The 23,823-nt window shown below is 33.9% G+C and overlaps 3 protein-coding genes across 3 annotated transcripts; 2 read left to right on the plus strand and 1 right to left on the minus strand.

Annotated features, from left to right (window-relative positions):
• The first annotated feature begins 6,166 nt into the window (after positions 1–6,166).
• Positions 6,167–10,616, plus strand: LOC107776742 (uncharacterized). Its single transcript, XM_016596655.2, has 4 exons — positions 6,167–6,391; positions 6,547–6,780; positions 9,401–9,466; positions 10,199–10,616. Exons 1-4 carry the CDS (start codon positions 6,242–6,244, stop codon positions 10,349–10,351), a joined length of 603 nt encoding a protein of 200 aa, XP_016452141.1. The 5' UTR covers positions 6,167–6,241; the 3' UTR covers positions 10,352–10,616.
• Positions 10,617–14,551: 3,935 nt separating this feature from the next.
• Positions 14,552–19,452, plus strand: LOC107776740 (amino acid permease 6). The gene is made up of 7 exons (XM_016596653.2): positions 14,552–14,687; positions 15,422–15,646; positions 17,403–17,496; positions 17,589–17,803; positions 18,030–18,175; positions 18,275–18,502; positions 18,837–19,452. Exons 1-7 carry the CDS (start codon positions 14,603–14,605, stop codon positions 19,260–19,262), a joined length of 1,419 nt encoding a protein of 472 aa, XP_016452139.1. The 5' UTR covers positions 14,552–14,602; the 3' UTR covers positions 19,263–19,452.
• Positions 19,453–19,673: 221 nt separating this feature from the next.
• On the minus strand, positions 19,674–23,432 carry LOC107776739 (uncharacterized). The gene is made up of 4 exons (XM_016596651.2): positions 23,066–23,432; positions 22,211–22,437; positions 21,697–21,804; positions 19,674–20,223 (listed from the first exon to the last, which is right to left on the minus strand). Exons 1-4 carry the CDS (start codon positions 23,256–23,258, stop codon positions 20,104–20,106), a joined length of 648 nt encoding a protein of 215 aa, XP_016452137.1. The 5' UTR covers positions 23,259–23,432; the 3' UTR covers positions 19,674–20,103.
• Positions 23,433–23,823: the final 391 nt, after the last annotated feature.

Consider the following 23,823-nt stretch of genomic DNA (forward strand, 5'->3'; position numbering starts at 1 on the left):
TATACGGAAGGCGATGTCGTTCGCCAGTTGGCTGGTTTGAACCGGGAGAGGCTCGGTTATTGGGTACCGATTTGGTACAATATGCCTTGGATAAGGTCAAGATTATTCAGGATCGACTTCGCACAGCTCAGTCTAGGCAAAAGAGTTTTGCCGATCGTAAAGTTTATGATATTGCATTCATGGTTGGAGAAAGAATATTGCTCCGAGTTTCACCTATGAAAGGTGTAATGAGGTTCGGAAAGAAAGGCAAGTTGAGCCCTAGGTATATCGGACCCTTTAAAACTCTTGAAAGGGTGGGTGAAGTAGCCTACAGGCTTGCATTACCACCTAGTTTATCAGCGGTTCATTAGGTGTTCCATGTGTCTATGCTCCAGAAATATCATGGTGATCCATCCAATGTGTTAGATTTCAGCTCAGTCCAATTAGACAAAGATTTGTCTTACGAGGAGGAGCCGGTGGCTATTCTAGCCCGGCAGGTCTGACAGTTGAGGTCTAAGAGTTATCTTTCAGTTCGGGTGCAATGTAGAGGTCAGCCGGTAGAGGCATCTACCTGGGAGTCCGAGCTGGACATGCGGAGTAAATATCCACACTTATTCACCAGCTCAGGTACTTTTTTTTTCTAACTCCATTCGAGGACGAACGTTTGTTTTAGAGGTGGAGAATGTGATGACCTAAATTGTCATCTTTAAATTTAATAAGTAATTATGTATTCTAAGACCTCGAAAAGCACCATTTATCATTCCTCGACTTGCGTGCGCAGTCCGTATAATTTTTCGGAAAGTTTTTTTTGTGAAAAACGGATTAAAATGTGAAATAGAGATTTAAAACTCAGCTGAGTTGACTTTGGTCAACATTTTGAGCAAATGGGCCCAGATCAGTATTTTGACAATTTTGGTAGGTCCGTATCGTGATTTGGGACTTGGGCGTATGCCCCGAATCGAATTCTGAGGTCCCTAGCACGAGATATGGAATTTTGATGAAACATTAAAAGATGAAAGCTTAAAGATTTTTAAGAAGTTACTGATGCTGGATTTATTGACACTGGGTCCGTATTTTGGTTCCGGGGCCCGGTATAAGTCCACTATAATACTTATGACTTGTCTGCCGAATTTGGTAAGAATCGGAGTTGATTTGACGAGATTCGGACGTCCGGTTGTAAAAATATAGTTTTAAAGTTTTTTTGAAAATTTTCTTTGATTTGGCATCCGATTCGTAGTTCTAGGTGTTATTTTGGCGATTTGATCATGCGAACATGTTCGTATGATATTTTAGGACTTGTGTGCATGTTTGGTTTGGAGCCCCGAGGGCTCGGGTGAGTTTCAGATAGGATACGGGATGATTTTGAACTTAGAAAAATCTGGTTTTCTGCAACTCCAGGCTTCTGGTATTTCCTTCATCGCGTTCGCGAATGTACTCTCGCGAACGCGAAGAGCAAACTGGGCTGGCTGAATTTTCCTTCTTCACGAACGCGAAGATTGGGTCGCGAACGCGAAGCTATGGAGACTTTACCCTTCACGAACGTGAAGCTTTAGAGGCCTGGGGGAGGGGTCAGTCGTCCTTGTACGCGAGCGCGAGCACTGGCACGGGAACACAAAGGCCGGGGGGAAAGCATTCGCGAACGCGAAGAAGGCTTGACGCCTATGACTTAAAACTGAATCAAAACGGGATTTTTCCCATTTTTCACAAACCCTCAATTAGAACTCGGTTTAGGGGCGATTTCAAAGGAGTTTTTCACGATTTCGAACTGGGTAAGTGTTCTTTATCATATAGTGATTGTATTTCATAAATCCATGCCTATATTCATCCTTTATTTCGGATTTAGATGGAAGAAATTGGAATTTTTGTAAAATTTTCCAAAAACAAGAAATTTAGATTTGAAGGTCCATTTGACATTGGAATTAGATAATTTTTGTATGGTTGGACTCGTCTCCGAACGGGTGTTCGGATTTCGAAAGTTTTTCCGAGATTTGAGACGTGGGTTCCATTGTCGAATATTTTAATAAATTTCGGATTTTTATCTGGAAAATTAGTAAATTCATATGGAATTAATTCATATGATTTGTATTGAATATATCGAATTGTTTGTGAATAGATTTGAAGCTTTTGGAGACAAATTTAAAAGGAAAAGTTGTGGTTGAGTAATTGATTGGAATTTGCAAAGCGAGGTAAGTGTCGTGGTTAATCTTGACTTGAGAGAATAGAACCCTTAAACTATTTGTCATGTAAAATGCATATGAACGACATATAGGCGAGGTGACGAGTATCTATACGTCGTCAAATTAATTGTTTGCATAATTACTTGAAAAATCATAAATCATTTTAAATCATGAATTAATTATTATAATAATTATTTCTCTCATATTCTTTGTCAAATATTAATTCTTGAATTCCTGCATTAATTGTTACATGTTATTTGAATTGTGTGTCTTAATTGTTATTTGACATTTAGCATATTAAATATTAAACTGCCTATTTTTTCCCTGATTTCCATAATAATTTGCTATTTGTCATTGTTTGTTTCATAATTATTGTATGCTTGTTGCCTTATAATTTTATATTAATTGTTATATTTATTGAGAAAATTTCTTCTATAAGAATTGATAAATGGATATATTGGAGGATCGGGTTGCACGCCGCAACAAAATTGATTGAAATGGATATATTGGAGGATCGGGTTGCACGCCGCAACAGACTTATTAAAAGTTCATATTAGAGGATCGGGTTGCACGCCGCAACAGACTTATTTAAAAGTCGACATATTTAAAAATTGACATACATATATATATTGGTGGATCGGGTTGCACGCCGTAACAGACTTGATTAAAATGAATATATTGGAGGAGCGGGTTGCACGCCGCAACAGAATTGAATGTGAATATATTGTGAGAGCGGGTTGCATGCTGCAACAGAAATTGATCGAAATGATAATTGGTTATGACTGCTGAGTTGGCTTCAATTATTATAAATAAGTTACCTGATTTATTTTTATTATTTGTTGTTGTTACTAATATTGCGTACAGGTTAAAGTAAGTGACCCGCCTTAGCCTCGTCACTACTTCGTTGAGGTTAGGCTCAGCACTTACCAGTACATGGGGTCGGTTGTACTGATACTACACTCTGCACTTCTTGTGCAGATTTCGGAGTTGGTCCCAGCGGTTTACTATAGACTTGCTCGGATTTTAGCTACTCGGAGGAGACTTAAGGTATAACTGCACAGCGTCCGCAGTTCTGAAGTCCCCGTCTATTTTACTTTAGTTATGTGTTTGTTTCCAGACAGCTTTATTTTATTCAGGCCTTTATTTATATTTATTCTAGAAGCTCGTGCACTTGTGATACCAAATCTGGAATGGTATTTAGACACCGTTATTTTTATGAATTATTCACTATATTTCAGAATTTACTTCCGCAATTGTTCTTTGTTATTAATAAATTTAAAAATTATTTTAAAAATGAATAATATTATTCTAACATTGGCTTGCCTAACAAGTGAAATGTTAGGCGCATTCACTGTCCGAAGGTGGAAATTTCGGGTCGTGATAATATCATATCAAAAAATTCGTATTAGATTATTTATGGGGTTAGCAAGAAAAAAGTATGGTAGCTAAATTTAAGGAAGAACCAAAAATCAGTACCAAGGAGTTATTTAAGTTTCGGTAATATTTTTACTTTCAGTATATTCCAGTGATTCCTTCTCTATTTACGGTTGTGTTAAACCTGTGTCACTACATATTATACGTTGGCAATACTCTCGTACTTCTATCTCCGTTGAAGGTTGGTTGGTTGATTTGTTCTAAATTTTATGTATAAAAATATATATTGGGTGTGTGTGAACATTGACATGTACGTAAGTATAGTGCTTTTTGTAAGTTTTACATGTAGAACTTTGAAAGAGACGATTGTTCGTGATATATTGAAAGACAACACACGGATAAAATAATATGAGAAACCATAGGGTTTTGCGTTCATGCTCTTATCTACTATCGTTATCAAGTTAGTCGTCTTTTTACCAATTTTAATATAATAATTTGAAATATATCTACTTGCAACTAGTTTTATCCTTTAATTATGATAAAACTTTATTAATAAGTTGGTTTTAATTATATATTAATATTCTTTTACTTCAAGGAACTAATTATTACTGAACTTCATATATTAATAACAAGTAGTTTACGCAATTAAAAGTGTATTACTTTAGGTACATGTTTAATATTTAGCACAAAATATATCGTGCATCGTACGAACATAGAGACTAGTATATATAAAAGAGGGAAAAAGAATGTTGACATGGCACCTCTTATTGACTAGGAAATGTATTTAGTTTTTTGGGGATTTCCTCTCATTTTAATACAATACTCTTTCTTTATTTTTTCTTTATTTTATTTATTATAAGAATAAGAATCACAACAGTCAACTTCTGTAACTGCCCAGATTAAACTCAATAGTTATATCGGTTAAGGATCAAAAAATAAATGCCGCTTCAATCTTCTCTGAACGCTACTCTATATATTATCTCTTCCCCTTCCCAATAATTAACAGTTACTACTATTAATATGCACTAATGTTACACCGGTTGAAATTCTGCCAAAAAACGCATATGCATGGACTATATTGCTCTCCCTTCCATTTAATTTATTGTGAGTCGAGATGGGGAACGGCGCTCATTGGAGTTTCTATGGGAGGCTAACAAAGAATTTTATAGTTCTCTTCGTCTTTTTACTCACAAATTCAAGTGATGTGCATCTGTTTCTTAGTTATTCCCACTATTTTTTGTGAAGATGTTGTTGGTGTATTATTTATCTTGTGAATACCAGGTAAATTTTTTAATAAATGTCACTGAGTTATTTCAGTGAAGTATCTCCATTACTTCTATTGTCCCCTCAGGTTGTCCATTCTTTTCCCGCTCCTAATTTAGATTTTTGTATATTATGCAGTCAACCTGGATGTTGTAAATGTTTTAAACCCTTTTTCATTCTTTAATGGTATACAATTCCGAAGGCTCCAAAGGGAGAAGAAATCAACGGAGACGAAAGAAGTGAAATTAACGTATAAAAAGACAATTGCCGGTTTGTAATACTCCTGTGTGGCCTTCCGTTGTCATATTAATTTTGAGATAGGTGATTGGTATTTAGAAGCATCTTTGGTAATTCTTTTATTTCAAACATAATTATTGTTTATTTACTTTGTTAGTATTTCTTTTGCGTGAGATCATTGCATCCGTTTTAATTCTTTTAAGCCTTTTAGAAATCTTGGTGTGCTTTTCATTTGATATGTTTGAATTATAGTTTTTCTTCCTTAAGCTGGATAACTATGTTTTAGAAGATGTACATATAATTAACTGCGATATAAAATTAAACCAAGTTACATAGTAATATATTGTTTTAAGTTATGCAAATTTTTACCATGAAGATCAGCAAAGTAAAATCATAATTTTGAATGTTTTTATTGATTTGATCTTCCTTTCGCCTGGAATAACCTTTGAGTTGGAAGTTGGAGCAGTAGGGATAAATCAATTGATTTATGGAATCTAATAAGAGGCCTGAGTGTGTTCTCTTAAGAAGGTATAACGCAGTCTCATCTTCTAGCCATTTGCAATATAGCTGCTTCATTGATGTCCTTATATATATTATAACTCAAGTAATAAACTTCTTGCACCAACCTATTTGCAATACATAATTGATTCATAACTTGGTTACTGATGCTATAAATAGTGGCAGAGCTAATATATATATATATATATATATATATATATATATATATATATATATATATATATATATATATATATATATATATATATATATATATATATATATATATATATATATATATATATATATATATATATATATATATATATATATATATATATATATATATATATATATATATATATATATATATATATATATATATATATATATATATATATATATATATATATATATATATATATATATATATATATATATATATACATGAATACAACAAAGAAATGATGATTTTATCTAATTTATAATTTTGGTATTTACAGAGTTTTCTCAAATTGTGTCATATTTATAGCAAATTTACTGGTTAAATAGATATTATCAATACCTTCATTTCGACTTTGTACACTACTGAGTTTAAATTAAGGTCCCTTAAATTAATGAGCCCAAGAAAGAGAAAAAATGGGGGGAAAAAGTTGGCAACAGAACCTGCGACTCTTTTTAGATGTTCACCAATACAACTGCTACTCATTTTCATGGAGTTCACTATAAAATCTCTTCATCATTTTCAGTTTCCTCTCTACAAAAATTACCATCCCCAATTCACCCATCTTCTTATTAACCTCCGCCCCGTCTCTACATTTCACCTTCAAGCCTCAAGACGCCGCATTTCCAATTTTCCTCAGGTCTTCTTGTTTATTCCTCCCTATCCAGCCTTTTCTTATATATAAAAAATAAAAATTCAACTTTATTTAATTAGAATCGGATATATGAGTTCTTTAGGTCCATTCCTCTTTATTTAGACCCTTTTAATTCTAATTCGTTTTTTATTTATTTATAGGGAAGTGATGATTTGGCTGGGGATTCACGAAACTGGAGGCGTGATCGAGGCAGCGTTGTGAGTGGAGACTATAAGTATGAAGAGTATGAAGATGACGATGATGAAGACGAAGAAGAGGAGGATCGAAGTTTAGATCTGCTGGTTAAATTTGTTCAGAGCGTTTTCAAAAAGCTTTCTCGAAAAGCTAGGAAAGCTGTCCGGTCCGTTTTGCCTGTTTCAATTTCCAGTCAATTGGTATCCTTCTGCTTAAATCTCATTTTCACTGTTCAACATGAAGAAAAATCGAATCTTTTATCTCTAAATCAAGCTTTCAATGAGTTTAGAATAATAACTTTGATATTGAGCTCCGTTTTATATGAATCATTCAATCAACTATGTCTCGGTCCCCAATTATTTGGGGTCGACTATATGAATCCTTTATACTCGTTCCAATCTGCTCAGGTTCGATTCATTCCAATGCTAATATTTAGCTCGTACTATTAAAATATACTGTATCATATTTCTTCGAGAAAATCCACATGGAATTGAATTTTTTTAGTCGCAAAGAAGGAAAACTAATGGATTAGACGTGCATTAAAAATGTGACATTGTGAGAGAAAAACCAAAGGAAAACAGAGATAGAGTAGCAAGATGATCACCTGATTCGGTATACATGTTAGGTGCTTAAACTTTCTACAAGTCTTTCTTTTTCCATCTTGAATGGTGATTTGATTTGAGAACATCGTCATCGACATTATTAACTTTTACTCAGCCCACTAACACTCCGATTATAGGAATTCATTGATTTTCTTTCGTGGATGCAATGCTTTTCATTGTCCTGATACTTTGTCCTTTATAACGGCTAGATTTAGCTCCTCCCTTTTTTTCGATTGGTAAAAGATTATTTCAATAGCACTAAGCATCACAGAACTAAGATAGTGCTGTAGATAGTGCGATAGAAAGAGAAAAGTGTCCCTGCTAGTCTTGAATGATGCTTACAAAAACCACAGTTGCCTCCCTTATCAGTTCTATAAGGTGCTAGGGTGCCTACAAATTATATAAGATTTTTAGCATCATCTGATTCTTTCTTTCACCAACAAATAGCACACCTTTACTTTATCATACTGATTGATTTCCCTTTAATTTCAAAGTACCTTGAGTTTCTTCTCTCCAATATGGCTATAATTTTCTTATTCTCTCGTTATAAAACCTGATAGCATAAGAATAAAATACCAGTCTTTGCTTACCAAATGTTACCTAATATCCTAGCAAGTTTAGCCTGCGAAGAATGATGCATCTTTAAAGGCATATCTTTGGGAATGGCGGTGGATGGGTATTGCATGTTTATATGGATCTTAATGACTCAAAAGGTGCAAGATCTCGGGGGTCCTGCTGGATTCACGTCACACAGAGGGCCACTGTGAATCCATTTGGATTTTTATGATCAACTGTACCGAATATGGAAAGCCCCTTTTTAGTATGATAGAGTTAAAATGTTAACTCTTTCAGCTGCAATATGTGCAAATGTGAATGTTTGCTCTCTAAGGAAGTTTAGATAATACTATAATTTAAGTAGAGATGATGTTAAGGAAGTTAAGATAAGGAAGTCAAAAAAAAATTTTATTTTTTCTGTTACCATTCTCAAAAAAATAAATAAATAAGGAAGTTGACTTGGTTATTGTTGAAGAAAATACTGTCATCTTGCACAAGCATGTTATTGGTGGAAGACTGAAGGTTGTGTGTATATTCACGTTCTTTGACGAGTGATATAGCAAATGAAGTTACAGTGATACCATGCATGTTACTAGACACTGTAATGATCTTAAAGTCATCTGTGTGGATAAATGGACCTTTACTTCATCCTTGCAATGGAGAATTAGCATCCCAATCAATGTGTAACATGGCAGAAATGCTGATGTGAAATTATGTTGGTAATTAATTATCCACGAGAATAATCTTAAAATCTGTTTGGCACGAATGTCTTCCAGAGATCACTCTTAAGTTCATCCTCCATCTGTCGATATTTAGTCCTATATTTATACACAGTTAATTGTATTAGGTTTCTTGTTTACATATAGAAAACAGTGCTTTGCTTTAAATGTGTAAGATCTCTACTAATTTAACATTTTCACAAGTTATCAAGAAGATTCTTTTTTAATGTTTTCTCAGATGATTTTTTGGTTCTCTTTGATTTGAAAAGTCCCGGTTTCTTTATGTCATCTAAGTATCAACTCAATAGCAAATCGAACACCTGCTTTTGTACTGTATATCACATGGTTAGCTGCATTGTTCTCTCAATTGAATACTAGCTGATCAGCTCTCAGTAGATTAGAATTGATGAACAAGAAAATGAGGGAATATTTCTCCATGAGGAATCAGAAGATTAAGGACAGCCTGGTGCACAAAGCATCTCGCATTCACGCAGGGTCCGGAGAAGGGCCACACCTCAAGGGGTGCGATGTAGACAACCCTTTCGGTGGAAATAGATGGAGGGGACTAAGCAATCCACATGTTAGCTAACGTATCCTGCATTAATTTCCTTAGTCCCTATGTAAGGAGTTATAAGCTCTTTATTCAATAATTCATTATGCTATCTCACACTCGATGCAATTTTTATTTTTATTTTTTAAATTCCCAGCTTAAGAATTTATTAGCTTCTCATTTTAAACGGACCATATATTAGCTTCTTATTCAATTTTCTTTTCATGGATTTTCGGTCTTATTCCAATTTAGCAATCTCTAAGAGAGTGATCCTCAACCTTCATATTCTATTCTGATTTCCCAATGATATTTCCTGTTTGTATGAATATCTAAAGCTTGACATTTTTCCACATTGGCTGGTTGTTGAGTTAGTAACAGTGATTATTGGATGTAGGTGGCATTTTCTGTTAATGGAGTTATAATTTTGACATTTTTGTGGCTATCCAAGGCGGTTCTTGAGGTAATTCTTCCACTAATTTTCTGTTCTTGTGTGCAATGTGGTACCTTACTTCGTAATGTACTTTCTATTCTATAGTCTTCTTTTGACACGTCCTCTGGGCATGTAGGTCTTCAGTTAATACATTGAGCTTCAAATTTTTTAATTATTCAGCATTTTTACTCTTTCAAGCTGAATGGGTCTTGTGCTCGCTGCATTTTATATGTGTGTGTGTGCAGGCGCGCACTCGTTTTGTACATCTTCTGATCAAACAGATATGAGAAAAGATTAACTTATCTGTACTGCACATAGCTGTCATCATAACACGGTCTAGAAGACTCAAATTGTCTGAGCGCTTTAAACCAAATAAGGACTCTTACTTCAAAATTGACATGGACTTCATTTGATGATTCATTTGCTCGCAGTATTGATTTTTGGTTCATTCTCTGACAGAATTGAAAACATTTTGAAGCTTTAGTAGGATGTTACTTCATCTTAGGCTGTGCAGCATGAGAATATTTTCAATTATACTCTTGCTTAGACCTATGCACCATTACTAATCAAATCTTTACTTGAGCATTTTCCGCAGTGTGAAAATAGGTCCTTGTCTTTGTTGATTAAACACTTATTAGTGAATTGAGTTCCTCGTAATCAGTATGAAAATAAGTGTACCATCTTGTCTTTTTTCACTCGTTAGTTCCCTTGGTCTGGAGGACTTCCTTTTTATAGTGAATAGTCCCTTACTTTGGTTTCCAGGTATTTTGCACCCTCGGGAGCGTAATTTTTGCTAGTATCTTGCTTATTCGAGGAGTATGGACAGGCATATCATACTTGCAGAATAATCACAGCCATAGGACAGACGATGATGATGATCGTCGTGCATGGAGCGGGGTGCAACCTGCGAGTTAAATGGCCGAATAGTAAAGCTTCAATGCAATCTCCCAATTACAGCTACTCTCGGAAACAAATAGTATACACAATAATTGGGTTTAGGCCCTTTTACATCTACTGAATTAAATCCCGCGAGGTCGAAGCTGGATCCTTTGTCTTAGACCTATGTGGTTGTAACTAGGATGTCAAACATAAATGTAAACCGCCAATTTATCCAATTTATGTTTGGAAATACGTCTATAATAGGTTAGATTTTGCACAAGTCAAAACTCTTTTTACGGACCAATTTGGTCTGCCTAAAAAAGAATTGGTAAACTATTACTCTCTTCGGTCCACAATAAGGGACCATTTTATCTTTGTCACACCCATTAAGGAAATATGAACTCCTAGAGAAAAAAATATGTATTTACTAAATTAACCTTAATTAGTAATAAAATTAATTCCTTTTTGATTATGTAAATGGACATTTATTTTGGACCAAAATAAAAAGTAAAATGATTATTTATTGTGGATCGGAGAAAGTACTGTGGAGGCTATTACCACGAGAACAAGTAGAAGTGTATGTTTATTGGAAAATTTACACGATACAGTAAGCATATACCGTATTTACCATTCGTCATTATATTTTAAAAAAAATTACCATCTTTAGCAATATTTGATTTTATAGGAAATCTACATATAATACCGAAATAAAAGACCATTGTTTTGAAATGAAACAAGAGAGCAACAAGCTCTCATAGCTTAGTTGGTTAGAGCATCCCTTAGTAAGTAAAGGTCTTAAGTTTGACTTTTAATAAGAGCATTTTATTTTCTGTATTTTTATATTTTGTCTTGGTTGTATTCGTTACGCGAACGAATACAGTTGATACAAGTGGTATCATTTGTATATGCCCATGTATTCGACTCAAGCATTTTATTTTATGTATTTTGCCTTGGTTGTATTCGTTGCGTGAACAAATATAGTCAATACATGCAAGGGCGGAGCTAGAGAGCAAGTTACGGGTTCGACCGAACCCAGTAGCTTTGGTTTAAATACTGTATTTGTTTTACGAAATTTATTAAATATGTATAATTATTAATTTAGAACCCAATATCTTAAAAATGATTCGAATCTCGAACCCATAAGCTGTAAATTCTGGCTCCGCCTCTGTATACAGGTTGTATCATTTGTACCGCCCTATATTTTACATTGGTTGTATTCGTTGCGCGAACGAATACAATTGACACACAATGTATTTGTTCTGCGTCTGAATACAAGTGATGCAAGCTGGTAACAATTAAATGGTAATTAGGCAAACTATAGTTACGCATGATAATTAGACTCTAAACTGCAGTTCTTTATGAAAGTTTCCCTAAAATTAAATAGGACCAAAGAACTAAATCGTTCTTTTTGAGATTGACGGTGAATGAGATTGTTCACATTTTAAAAAATAATTAATAATGATAGTATTTTCCAATTAAGGGTTCTGGGATTCGGTGGATGAGGAGAATATGGTTTAGAGAAAGAAAATATTCTTCTAACAGAAATTATGTATATAATTTCTTACTTTCTAGTAACATTAATATAAACATAATAAATCAACCTAAAACAAAAAAAAAATTCTTAGATTCGATAATAAGCAAATTTGCCTTCGAAATGAGGTTTAACTTTTAAAACTAAATTGCAGTTTCAAAAAACTATAAATTTTAGCTTATGTCAGAAGTGTTCTTTGGATAAATTCTCTACAAATTGAATGAACTTTTAACATTTACAAAATAATTAAATAAGTAACTTTTACGCCACATATTAAACACCAAATCCAAAACACAACGCAATCTTCTATAGGGATATGTCCTTAATCTACTCAAAGTTGAATTGTTCATCCTCAAAGCAGGTCCCACAAAATACTTGTAAACAACATAATATTCCAACATTGTACTATACTAATAACAAACGAAAAGTTCATATAACTATAGATATTGAGATTTCTACTACGAAAAAAAAAAAGAGAGAGAGAAACACAATCTTTAAAGTGCATGCCAGGATTTTGTGCTTCTTTTTCCCTTTCTTTTCATTTCATATTACTTTTTAAATGAACTTTTATTACATATAAGAGTAGTTCTCTTCTAATTGGAAAAATTTCCTAAACTCAATGCACATATCACGCACCATTAAGAACATAGAAAAGAACAAAAAAAAAAAAATCTTTGATCTTTAATTTCACCGACTTTTATGGTGCATTTCTACCTGAGTTTTGGTGAAATAAAGCATGGAACGTCAACCAGGACGTGCACACTTGTCGGCGGAGGATATCATTCTAATTACGACATTGCTTGTGTTTTAAGGTATCCGCATTGACTTCCCTCCTTTGCACCATTTAAGGAGACAGTCCTAAGATGAAGGGGAATTATGCTTTCTTTTCTTTCTTTATTTATCTTCAGCATTCAGCAATAAAATACTGTTTCGTCATCTCATTCTCAACGGAGCTCAAACAACTGGGCATATATATATATATAAGCAGTTCTTATTTTGGGAAAAATTAGAAGGTTTGTTTGTGTCTGTTCCACTATAAGTGATTTTTTGGCGTTTTTCACACACATTAAAGAATTTACCTTTTAGCATTAATTAACAATGAAATTGACCATATTAATCTTAATTTGCTCATTGGAATTATAACAAACTACTCTTAGGTTCTTTAGTTCAAGGGCAACTTTGGAAAGAAGAAGTTAATTCCTTCTTGATATATGAAAAAATCAAATATTGTGGACCATAAAAAAAGGCTAAAAAATCATTTAAAGTGAACCGGAGGGAGTAATGTTAAATTAGCGTATGAATGTTGTGTGCAGCATTACTCCACGAGGATTAATTAATAATATTTTTACTTATCATTCATGTGATTTGAACTTTCAGTCAATTGGTAATAAAGATATTTCACCACCCGAGAGAGACATAAGTTATCGAGCGGTGATGTTCACTTAGCTTTCTAGCATGATTTGATCACTAACTCGTAAAATTAAGGTCAAGATGCTACCACTTAAACCAACCTCGGCTCGCCTGTTAAAGTGAAATTGGGCCTCAATGTTGGCATAACATTGGAAGCACTACTTGATCCTTAATTCCTTATTGCTTAATTTGGCAAAAGATTGACTTCTACAAGAATAATTAGATCTTTAATGCCAAATTTAAGCAACAAAGCGACCTCGACTATTTTTCAAAAGGAAAAACATCCAATCCTTTTAACATAAAATATATCCTATGAGAAATGGAAAAAAAAAAAGAAGCAAGAAACCGACTACGACAAATGTGGTACATTTGTTGTTATATAGGATATGTTAAAAAATTCAAGGTTTTGATATAATATATGGTCACACGTTTGAGTTTTACACGAATTTTGAATGACGACGAATCAAGTTTCCTATGTGTAGATGGTGACCTACGTAATTTATACCCTTAAGACCAAGAAATTTAGGAGAAAATAGTTTGAGCTATCCAGTTTTCGGATTGGTAATTAAAAAAATAGTCGACGTTTGTAAAATTATTGAAAATAACCATTATTTTGCTGAAACATGGAAAGTTTTAGTATAATATACTGGATTATGGAGCTCTTGCGTATAAACTTCCAGCATATTATGTTGGAACTACCGCACACGGAAATTTGTTCCAGCATAATATGATGGACATTAATGGAGTTCATGCGTTATGAACTTTCAGCATATTATGTTGGAACTCCAGCACATTATGCTGGATTTTTTCCCGATTTTTAAGGCTGCTTTTGTTCAGATTTTATTTTTATATGAAAAAATGGCTAAATTTCGATTGTGGCTATTTTTCAATTACTAATTATAAATCTGGCTATGATTTCTTCCTGAAATCTGGTGCTTAACCCGCATTTTGCATGGCCCTTGCCTTAATCATCATTACACTGTTTGACATATGAAAGGAGAAAAAGGAATTACTGAAATTGTAATATTGTACTTAATGGATTCTGAATTCTACGCAAAGTAAAAAATAGTAAAAGGTGTATTGAATTCAACCGGAGTTAGCGGTCACATTTACTACAAACTTAAGAAATAGACAAAAAAAAAAAAAACTTGAAAAACAAGCCTCACGTCACAGTTCCATTTATTACATCACTAAAGAATCCAAGCCCCTTTTAGAATCTTTTAGTGTGTTGGTTGTCCAGTGTATATAAATAAGACATATATGACTGCCATTTTCTCTTTATGTGACCAGTTTTAGCATTAAAAGAAAGAAGAGAGAGAGAGAGAGAGAGAGTGAAGAGAGTAGAAATGGAGAGGAGTTTAAGTGTTTCAATGGGAGGAGGATTTGATGATACTTCCAAGTTTGATGATGATGGTCGCCCCAAACGAACTGGTTTGTATCCCTTCACTTTTTTTTCCTCCTTGTTTTTTTGCCCTTTTCAAACACTTCTCACTAGATTCCTCTTCATATATATACTCTCTTTTTTTAACTCCTCCCTCCCCTTTGATTTCCCCTTTAATCCCTTTTGTTGGAAGTGATTCAAACTCACAATCTGCGTGGAATTGTTACTGACTATGAGCAATCCCTCTTATCTCTCCGTATACATGCATTCTTAGAAAATCTTTGAAATTTCTATAAGTCAGATTTTATCATGCAAATCCATACAAAAAACTTTTTCTTTTCTCAGATCATCTTTTTCACATGCACTTATGAAAAAAGTTGCAAAATTCACTCAGGAGGCGACAAGAAGAATCTTCAAACACATAAAAGAGAAAAAAAGACAAGGAGATAGAAAAAGTTACTAAAAGGATGTAGCTGAAGATTGTTTCAAAAAAAGAAACCCAAAGAAATGGGAATTAAGTAGGTGAATTCTATTTACATTATATTTAAAAAAAAAAATAGGCGAATTCTGTGCCTTGTTGAGCGGTGTTATTCGATACCTATGGATATGATGGCCAGACATGAAAGTTGGTTTTGAGCAACACCGTTACTAAATATTTTGGCTTCTGCAAAATCTTAGTGAGATTTTTTGCAAATTAAAAGCAAAGTGATTATAATTAATTTTGTGAAATTACAGGAACGGTATTGACTACAAAGTGATTATAATTAATTTTGTGAAATTACAGGAACGGTATTGACTACAAGTGCCCATATCATAACAGCGGTGATAGGATCAGGAGTGTTATCTTTGGCATGGGCTACAGCACAGTTGGGATGGATAGCAGGACCAGTTGCTCTCGTTGCTTTCTCAGTCATAACTTGGTTCACTTCTCTCCTTCTTGCTGACTGTTATCGCGCCCCTGATGGCTCTCGCAACTACACCTATATGGATGCTGTTCGTTCCCATCTCGGTACGAATTCTATGCATTATTGACAGTGTAAAAAATATTACGATTGTGTTGTTTTCGTTTCCAACGCATCGAAAATTTGTGTTATGTTGAATGTATTTATTTTTACGTGCTGAGATCAATGTGACATTTATCTTTAAGATGCATGTTTCTCGAGGTAAGAGTTTGGTCATGTTTTTGAGTTAAACATTAATTATTTCGCTTGATAAGTTAGATTTGTAACGGCTTAAACAATCAAGTTTTGATACTTTTTCAGTTGAAGCGATAATGGTCAACGGGAATATTTGACATTGTCTTTGAAATGTATCTTTGGTCATAGATCCGCAAAATCTAACAATTTTTAAGGTCTTCAAAAAATAAGAGAAAAATAACACTAATTTAATTTGATTTTATGGGGCTAAGAAACAAAATAAAACTTGAGCCGTAATGTGGATCCTAACAAGTTATTTCATTCAAGATAAAATGAAAATAACAAAATTAAATAGTGTTAAAATATAAAAATATATTTTAGACCATAATTAAAAAAAATAATGTGCCACATTAATCTTTTTAGACCAAAAATCAGGCACGTCAATTTCCCAGGAGAACAAAAAAGAGAAGGGTTGTTGGTTGTGGTCATTAATTACAATTGAGTATTCTTTGCATAAAGCCATTGTTGGTGATAAGGATTTCATTAATGATTCACTTATCTTCTTTCGTTATGTTTCTGCCTAGACTTTGCCGTCCCATTCTTTGTTTCTGACTACAATTTTAACCATTTCTCAATGAGTTATTGTCCTTTTCTATTTTTATTTTTATTTTAAAGAAAAAATGGATCGACAAGGGACAAATCTTAACATGAAGGAGGACATAAAATGTTTTAAAGAGTACGAATAATTACACCCGAGTTCATTAAGTAAAATAAATGCACTCTAAATAGTTGCGTATTTCATGATGAAAAATGGCATGTAAACATACTAAAATACATGTATAGCTAAGCAGCAGTGTCGATGATCATGAAAATACATTGTCAACGTCAAAGGCGGATCCAGGATTCCAAAAAGATGTGTGCACTATTATAAAGAGGTGAATTTAAAATTTATATTTGACGGGTTCAGCCTTTAAAAATTCTTTCCATGAATCCATTAGCATTTAGAAATTATAGGTTAAAATTAATTTTTTTTTCTTATAAATTTATTGATTTATAACATATGTAGCTATACTCCATATCAAAAATACTAAGATCATTGAACCATGCTACATTATCCACTGCTATTAATTTTAATTATTTAAAATTTTGTGATGACAAAGGGAGATGAGGATTTCAACTTGTTAGATTTGAGAATGTGGAATGAATAAACCAATAAAAAAATAAAGGAAAAAAGAAAAAATACTTAATAAAAACGCAAGAGGGGCACTAGACATGCCTAAAACTGATAACTGAGAACAAAAACTCTAACTTCAAATGTAAAGGCGTACCCAATAATTATTGAACCATAGTATTCTTTGAGCTTGAATGCACACTTGTATATTTAAATAATGTCAATAATATTATTATATATGGTATATAAAGAGAAGCATGGGTTCATGTGCCTCATGCTCCAACACATAGATTAGCTGCACTTAGAGTAAGAAGCAATGAACGTTTTTTCTTTTTCTCAAAGTAGTAGTAGTTCAAACATCCCTTATTAGAGATTTTGCATTGTATAAAGTATAAACGAGATTCAGATTCACAGATCTCTAAATATTTATTGTGCCGTATTATTTTCTACGGATGCAGGAGGAATGAAAGTTCAGCTATGTGGAATAGCTCAATATAGTAATCTTGTTGGCATAACCATTGGATATGCAATCACCACATCCATCAGCATGGTGTAAGAATATTTTTATAGTACAATTTTTATAGGCTAATTTGTTTAGTACACAATCATAATCATTCATGATTAATTCTATGTTTTTCTTTCAGGGCAATTAAAAGATCAAATTGCTTTCATAAGCATGGTCATGCTGCTGGTTGTCATGAGTCAAATAATCCTTTCATAATTATATTTGGGATTTTCCAAATTATTCTAAGCCAAATCCCAAACTTTCACAAGCTTTCATTTCTCTCCCTCATTGCTGCTGTTATGTCTTTTGCTTATTCTTTCATTGGACTTGGTCTCTCTATTGCCAAGATTGCAAGTTAGTATCATTTCCAACATGTTCTATTCTTAATTTTTAAGCTTTATATTCTATTCACTGACAGTGTAAAAAAAAAAAAAAAATTACACACAATCAACCTGCTGTAAAAGGTGATCGCATAGTGTAATGTTTTTCACAGTGTTAAGCGTATAAAAGTTAAGCCTTTATTTTTAATGTTTTTCTTTTTCTTGATGGTTTACAAATGTTTTGTTATCTGACATGGAAGATGATGGAGTAAATGGAGACACGAGCTTAACAGGAACACGAATTGAAAAGGAATTGTCAGGCACAGACAAGATGTGGAACACCTTCTCTGCTCTTGGAGATATTGCCTTTGCCTATGCTTTCTCTACTGTTCTTATTGAAATTCAGGCAATGCATATTTCTCTTAACAACCACTAGCTAAGACCAGTTTTCTAAACTATTTTATCTAGCCACTTAATAATGTTTTGTGACCAACTGAATCAACAGGACACACTGAAATCCCATCCAAGAGAGAATCAGTACATGAAAAGGGCTAGCTGTATTGGTATCTCTGTGTCAACAATATTTTACATGCTCTGTGGACTTATTGGGTATGCTGCATTTGGAAACAAAGCTCCTGGAAACTTTTTAACAGGATTCGGTTTCTATGAACCTTTCTGGCTTGTTGATTTCGCTAATGTCTGCATTGTCGTTCATCTTGTTGGAGCTTACCAGGTAACATCAAACATAACAAACATCTCTAGTAATTTTTTTCCCTATCTTTTCTTATACCAGCACAAATACCGGATAAATCTAGCCCGGTGACTAGGAATGTGTTTGTCTATGTATTGAAGTGATGAGTTCGGAAACAAGGGTCCTTAGGCAGATGGAATAAATCACCTAGCGTATTTTGATTCTGCTGGGATTTGAACTCTGGTCCCCTATGGTTTTTATCCCATTTCTTTGACCGCTTGGTCATATCCTTGGTACAGGCGTGACACGTCTAGTGTCTAACATAACAGATCAGTTTAAATCCAATGTCAAGCTCAGTTTGATAATATGTTTGCAGGTGTTCTGTCAACCAATATTTGCATTTGTAGAAGGTTGGAGCAAACAGAAATGGCCAGAAAGTAAATTCATAACAAGAGAATATATGATTAACCTTTCACCCTTGGGGCTGTTCCCTTTCAGTTTTTACAGGCTGGTGTGGAGAACTGCATATGTGATATTCACAACCATATTAGCCATGCTATTCCCATTCTTCAACGATTTCGTCGGGCTTCTGGGAGCAGCCTCATTTTGGCCACTCACTGTCTATTTCCCAATTCAAATGTACATTGCACAAGCCAAGATTCCTAAATATTCATTTACCTGGATTTGGTTGAAGATATTGAGTCTTGTGTGCTTGATTATCTCGCTCCTTGCTGCTGCTGGATCTGTTCAAGGCCTTATCAAGTCTCTTCAGAAATTCCAGCTCTTTAAATCTGAGTCTTGAAGTTCCTGTGACTAATGTGTATAGAATAAGGATGGAAGAAAAAATCTCCATCTTTCAACCTTCCTTTTATTTATATTTAGTGACATACAGGACAGTTTTCCTTTACTTACTTAAAGGCATAAACATTTGTACTATGTTGTAAGACTTATTTCCTAGCTTTGGTGTTACAGTGTTGCAATAGTTTGATACAGTTAATACTTGTTATGAAATGTTGCTATAGGTTTCATTTGGATCCAATGATATGAGATTATATTTTATTGCACACAGAATTTGACTACTTGCAAGGAAATTATTTCCCTTCTAAACATTTTTCCCTAAACACTTCATAATCAATTCAAACAGTTTACTCTTTCAGCAATCGTGCAACTGGGATGAGAAAAGTACTAATTTAGGACTGATGAACACCTTCAATTGATAAATTGATCCTATCCAGAATAAAGTTTTCACATTAATATTATAACTATAGCATTAAAATTTCAAGTACCATCAAGTACATAGAATCACTATCTTCATTGAAGCATGTTGAAAAAAATCAAGAGTATCCTATCGACTGAGACTCTCACTCTCATCTAACTCGTGGGCTATCATATCAAGCTTGACTTCTAACGAATTTCTGGGGACTTCCCATCGAAGGGATCAATATACAGAATATACAGTATGTGCTTCAGAATGGGAAATCTTATCTGGTTCACATTTTTTACAAATTTTACAGTCACAGAAATAAGATTTCTCAGTTAACATGAGTATCATCTAGGTATCACGGTAATGTCCAACCAGAAAATGAGATAGAAACCTTTACTTAACACTTGAACGGGTCTAACTTTATGAAACAAGCAGCTACTCAATTTAGAGGCGGAGCTGTCTGTGATATCCTCTCTTCTTCGAGTAGTACATAAGGATCAATATATGGTGGTGGACCAAGTCTGTTGCTTGCATCGTGGACAAATTGAGGTCCAAAATACTGCCGAAAGAGAAGGAAGCAGTCAATGGTAAATCAGGAATATCAATAAAACTGGCAGCTGATCATAATACATCCAAAAGCATAGGAAACGAGAATTAGTGGGCTCAACACGCTTCAAATATAACCTCCACAAAACCAAATAACATGTGAGGTACGTTTAACTCGTGTACCTGTTTTAGTTTCTTTCCTGAATTTTATTTTTGGTATAATTCCTTTTTTCCCCTGCTTTCTTGGAGGTCCATATCATGCCATTTGTGATCCTAACTTTTATAATATATGTGTACTCATCACATAGTTTGAATTGATGAGAATACAATCTGGAGTACTACCTTTGTTTGGCCACATTTTTGCTGGATATTTTTCTTTGGCTCATTTTTCTTTTTCTTTTTTAATTTTTTTTGTTTTTTGCGCTTTAATCATCATCTCTAAATTTTTCTACTTAGAACAATCATAATACCTCAAAACAATCACGATACGTTTCACAACTATTATATAAGTTTATTTATTTTCCCGTTTATTTTTTGATGAGGTAAAGCCCATCCCCCAAAGTTTCCCCTAATTAAATAGCCCTTTCCCACTTCCTTCTCTTAGTGACCAACCCACCAACCATAAGATTACAGGTGAAGGATCCTTATCACTAGGATATACCTTCCTCGTCTCATGATGGCTACAATGATAAAGCAGGCACACCAGTAATTTCCTAAATCTCGATATTAGAACCAATATAAAGATTTAGGTTGCAAGATAGTAAAATAAGGATAAAGCTCTATGCTCCATAACACTTAGAAATTTAATATCATGTTGACTACATGTCTCTGCTAAAAGAAAAGGCACATGAACAGGGGTCTCACACTTGCAGCAGATGCAACATGTGCAAGACTGAAGTAGAGGATGTCAACCATTTATTTCTTCACTGCACAGTTGTCAGGATTATTTGGGACATGTTCCTCACTATTCTTGGTATTCATCGGGTGACACCATACTCCGTAAAGACAGCTTTTACCAATTGGGGGTTGTGGAAAGTAAAGAAAACAGTTAGAAGCTCCAAATGCTTCAATGGAAAGGCTTTGCACATTACCCAGATGAAGTAAAGATGTTTGACAAATCCTTTTTGTTGGATTAAATTGAATTATGTTAATGATGTAAATCAGCTGATAGATTTTGTTGGCTCTCTGTATTTTTGTTGAGAGCCTTATACTTTTGTAACTTTGTATTTTTGCATCTTCCAGATGCTCATCAATAAAAACCTTACTTCCTCCCCAAAGAAAGGGCAAATGAACAGCTAAACAAGTATCATACGAGAACAAACATATTTTTTCTTATTCTTCGATGATTTTTTTAAGTCATTCCAAGATAAGCAGCCCAAAAAACTTGGTATAGCAAAAAAATAAAATGCACAAGTTAAGTAATTGCAGCTACCCCTTTAAACCAAAGATGTCAGAAACATACACAAAGATCCCCGAAATAAATTACCAGGTATACAGCAGAGAAAGAAGCAATAGTTGCGAGGATCAACGGCCAAAATGACAAAAAGAATGTCCCCCCAAGAGTAAGCAAAAGTTTTGCCCGCGGAATCAGACCCTACACAAAAAACAAATTAAGATGTCTGATCATCAGTTACAAACCCATATACAGTGAACTTAAATTATGTCAACTCATTAAAATGTATAAAATAATATATTTAATAACTCTTTGCACATCTTTCATATGATTGTTTTCTCAAAAGCTGATTACTGCAACTCCTGTTCCAAAATAGAAAGGCCCTATTTTCCTTTTTGGTAAGTCATACTTCTTAAATACAAATTTTCCTATATTTTATTCTTCAAAACATATCAAGTAAAAAATGCGACCAAAAATTCGAGGTGAAGGGAGAAACTCATAATATTATCAGTTCAAGAACCACCAAATACATACTAACAATGAACGGCATTATTGATCATCTGGAACTAAATTCAGATAATGTATTAGGAGAAGGAAGTCTGCCGACCTCAAGGCCTTCACTATTCAGTGCCATAGACTGCTCCCTTTGATTAGTCAAATTTCTTCCAGAATCTGTTGAGAGTGCATTTCTTCTATAGAAGCCTCTATCTTCTTCCCTAGATATTGTCTCCTCGTCTTCTTTGATGTTTGTGTTTGTCTCCTCAAGCAATGAAGTTGGAGTCATGCCACGTCTTCTCAACTCTTTCATGAACAATGACTCTGGAGGTTCTTCACCTGTGAGTCACCAACACTGGATTTGAGGCTCTTCTTAAATAAATCAAGAGTATATTCAAGTAACATTCAGAAATATTCTGTAATGAGAAGCCAGAGTTGCTGCAACTTTCAAAGACTTGCGTTTTGTGTTTTAATACATTTTTAAGGGATTCAACCTTAAGATATGTAGGAATTCCCAGCAAAAGCTGAATTGTTCAATCACTCTGGAATAGATCAACGGAAATAGCTCACCTAATAGCCCGTCCAATATTTAATTCTACGTTTGACGCTTTCCCCTTTTGCCTGAAATATTTCAAATTCTTCTGTTTTCTCTTAATTATCACGGCCAGGACAATCAATCCTATGGACCTCATAACGGGAGGCAATTGTTTGCAATCAATTAACTGATACTTCACTTTACCTATCAGTACTTGGTTTCTGATCTAGCCACAAATTATTCAACCTCTCTCAATTTTCATCAAACTCAATATCTCCAGTAATTGAAATAATTGGAACTGGACAAGCAAACATATGCTAGAAATGAAATCATGTCACACACGTTATCATATCCAATACCACTAAAAACAAGGATTTTTCTGATCAAAGAAAAAAAGGCTTTTTGAAACAAATTTCAATTTAGAAAGATTACCATTACTACTCTGGTTTCCACTGTCTTGAACTCTACAACAAACCCTAAACTTTGTATCAACAAATGTATTCAAGATTGGATTTTTCCTCTGAAACCTCACACGCAGAAACCTCCTTCGGACCATGGTGCTAAAAACATCAGGATTGGATTGAGAAAATGAGAATGGAGACTTCAATAACTGGAAAGACGCCATTTTTAAGATGATCAAATTTCCTCCAAATGAAATTAAAATATTACAATTCCATTACAGAAACTTTAGCAGTAGTAGAAGCTAGAGTTCAAGAAGCTTCACTTCATTAGTGAAACGGCGGCAGAGGATTACTGTTTGTCACTCAACCTGGGAGGTGTACCTTAGAATTTTTCAGCAATGTGTTGGCAATTTTGTAGCCATAATATAACTAGAGTTGAGCAATGATCTTGTGTGTCGCCATCCTAGCTAATTACTTACGCTGCACCTAACCAACCAACCAGCTTTTCTTTTCTTGCAAAAGTCTCCAAAAATTGTTGTCATGTTCTTTCTTATATTCATTTGCTTTATTTTACTTAATATTTGAAAATATATTTTATTCACCATTTTATGATAAGAATTTCACTCCCATTCTTTTTTAAAAAGAATGACGAATTTGAAATATAAGAGGTGCAATATTTAACTACTCTTAAGTATTAATCAAATCTATTAAGAAAGTGAGGTCAAAAAATTATAGTAGTAAAAAAGAAATGTTTTGATTCTCTACATTAATTCATAGACATTTCTGAAA

The sequence above is a fragment of the Nicotiana tabacum genome, chromosome 19, assembly GCF_000715075.1.
Source record: "Nicotiana tabacum cultivar K326 chromosome 19, ASM71507v2, whole genome shotgun sequence".
Lineage (NCBI taxonomy): Eukaryota > Viridiplantae > Streptophyta > Magnoliopsida > Solanales > Solanaceae > Nicotiana > Nicotiana tabacum.

Bases quoted from the DNA above. Each gene is read 5' to 3' on its own strand.
- LOC107776742 (XM_016596655.2), top strand. From the start codon at position 6,242: ATGGAGTTCACTATAAAATCTCTTCATCATTTTCAGTTTCCTCTCTAC. The intron at 6,781-9,400 runs GTATCCTTCTGC...TATTGGATGTAG, and splicing joins TTTCAATTTCCAGTCAATTG to GTGGCATTTTCTGTTAATGG. The intron at 9,467-10,198 runs GTAATTCTTCCA...TTTGGTTTCCAG, and splicing joins TATCCAAGGCGGTTCTTGAG to GTATTTTGCACCCTCGGGAG.
- LOC107776739 (XM_016596651.2), bottom strand. From the start codon at position 23,258: ATGGCGTCTTTCCAGTTATTGAAGTCTCCATTCTCATTTTCTCAATCC. The intron at 21,805-22,210 runs GTCGGCAGACTT...TTTTTTGTGTAG, and splicing joins TGAATAGTGAAGGCCTTGAG to GGTCTGATTCCGCGGGCAAA. The intron at 20,224-21,696 runs GTAATTTATTTC...CTCTTTCGGCAG, and splicing joins CTTTCTCTGCTGTATACCTG to TATTTTGGACCTCAATTTGT.
- LOC107776740 (XM_016596653.2), top strand. From the start codon at position 14,603: ATGGAGAGGAGTTTAAGTGTTTCAATGGGAGGAGGATTTGATGATACT. The intron at 15,647-17,402 runs GTACGAATTCTA...CTACGGATGCAG, and splicing joins TGCTGTTCGTTCCCATCTCG to GAGGAATGAAAGTTCAGCTA. The intron at 18,503-18,836 runs GTAACATCAAAC...ATATGTTTGCAG, and splicing joins ATCTTGTTGGAGCTTACCAG to GTGTTCTGTCAACCAATATT.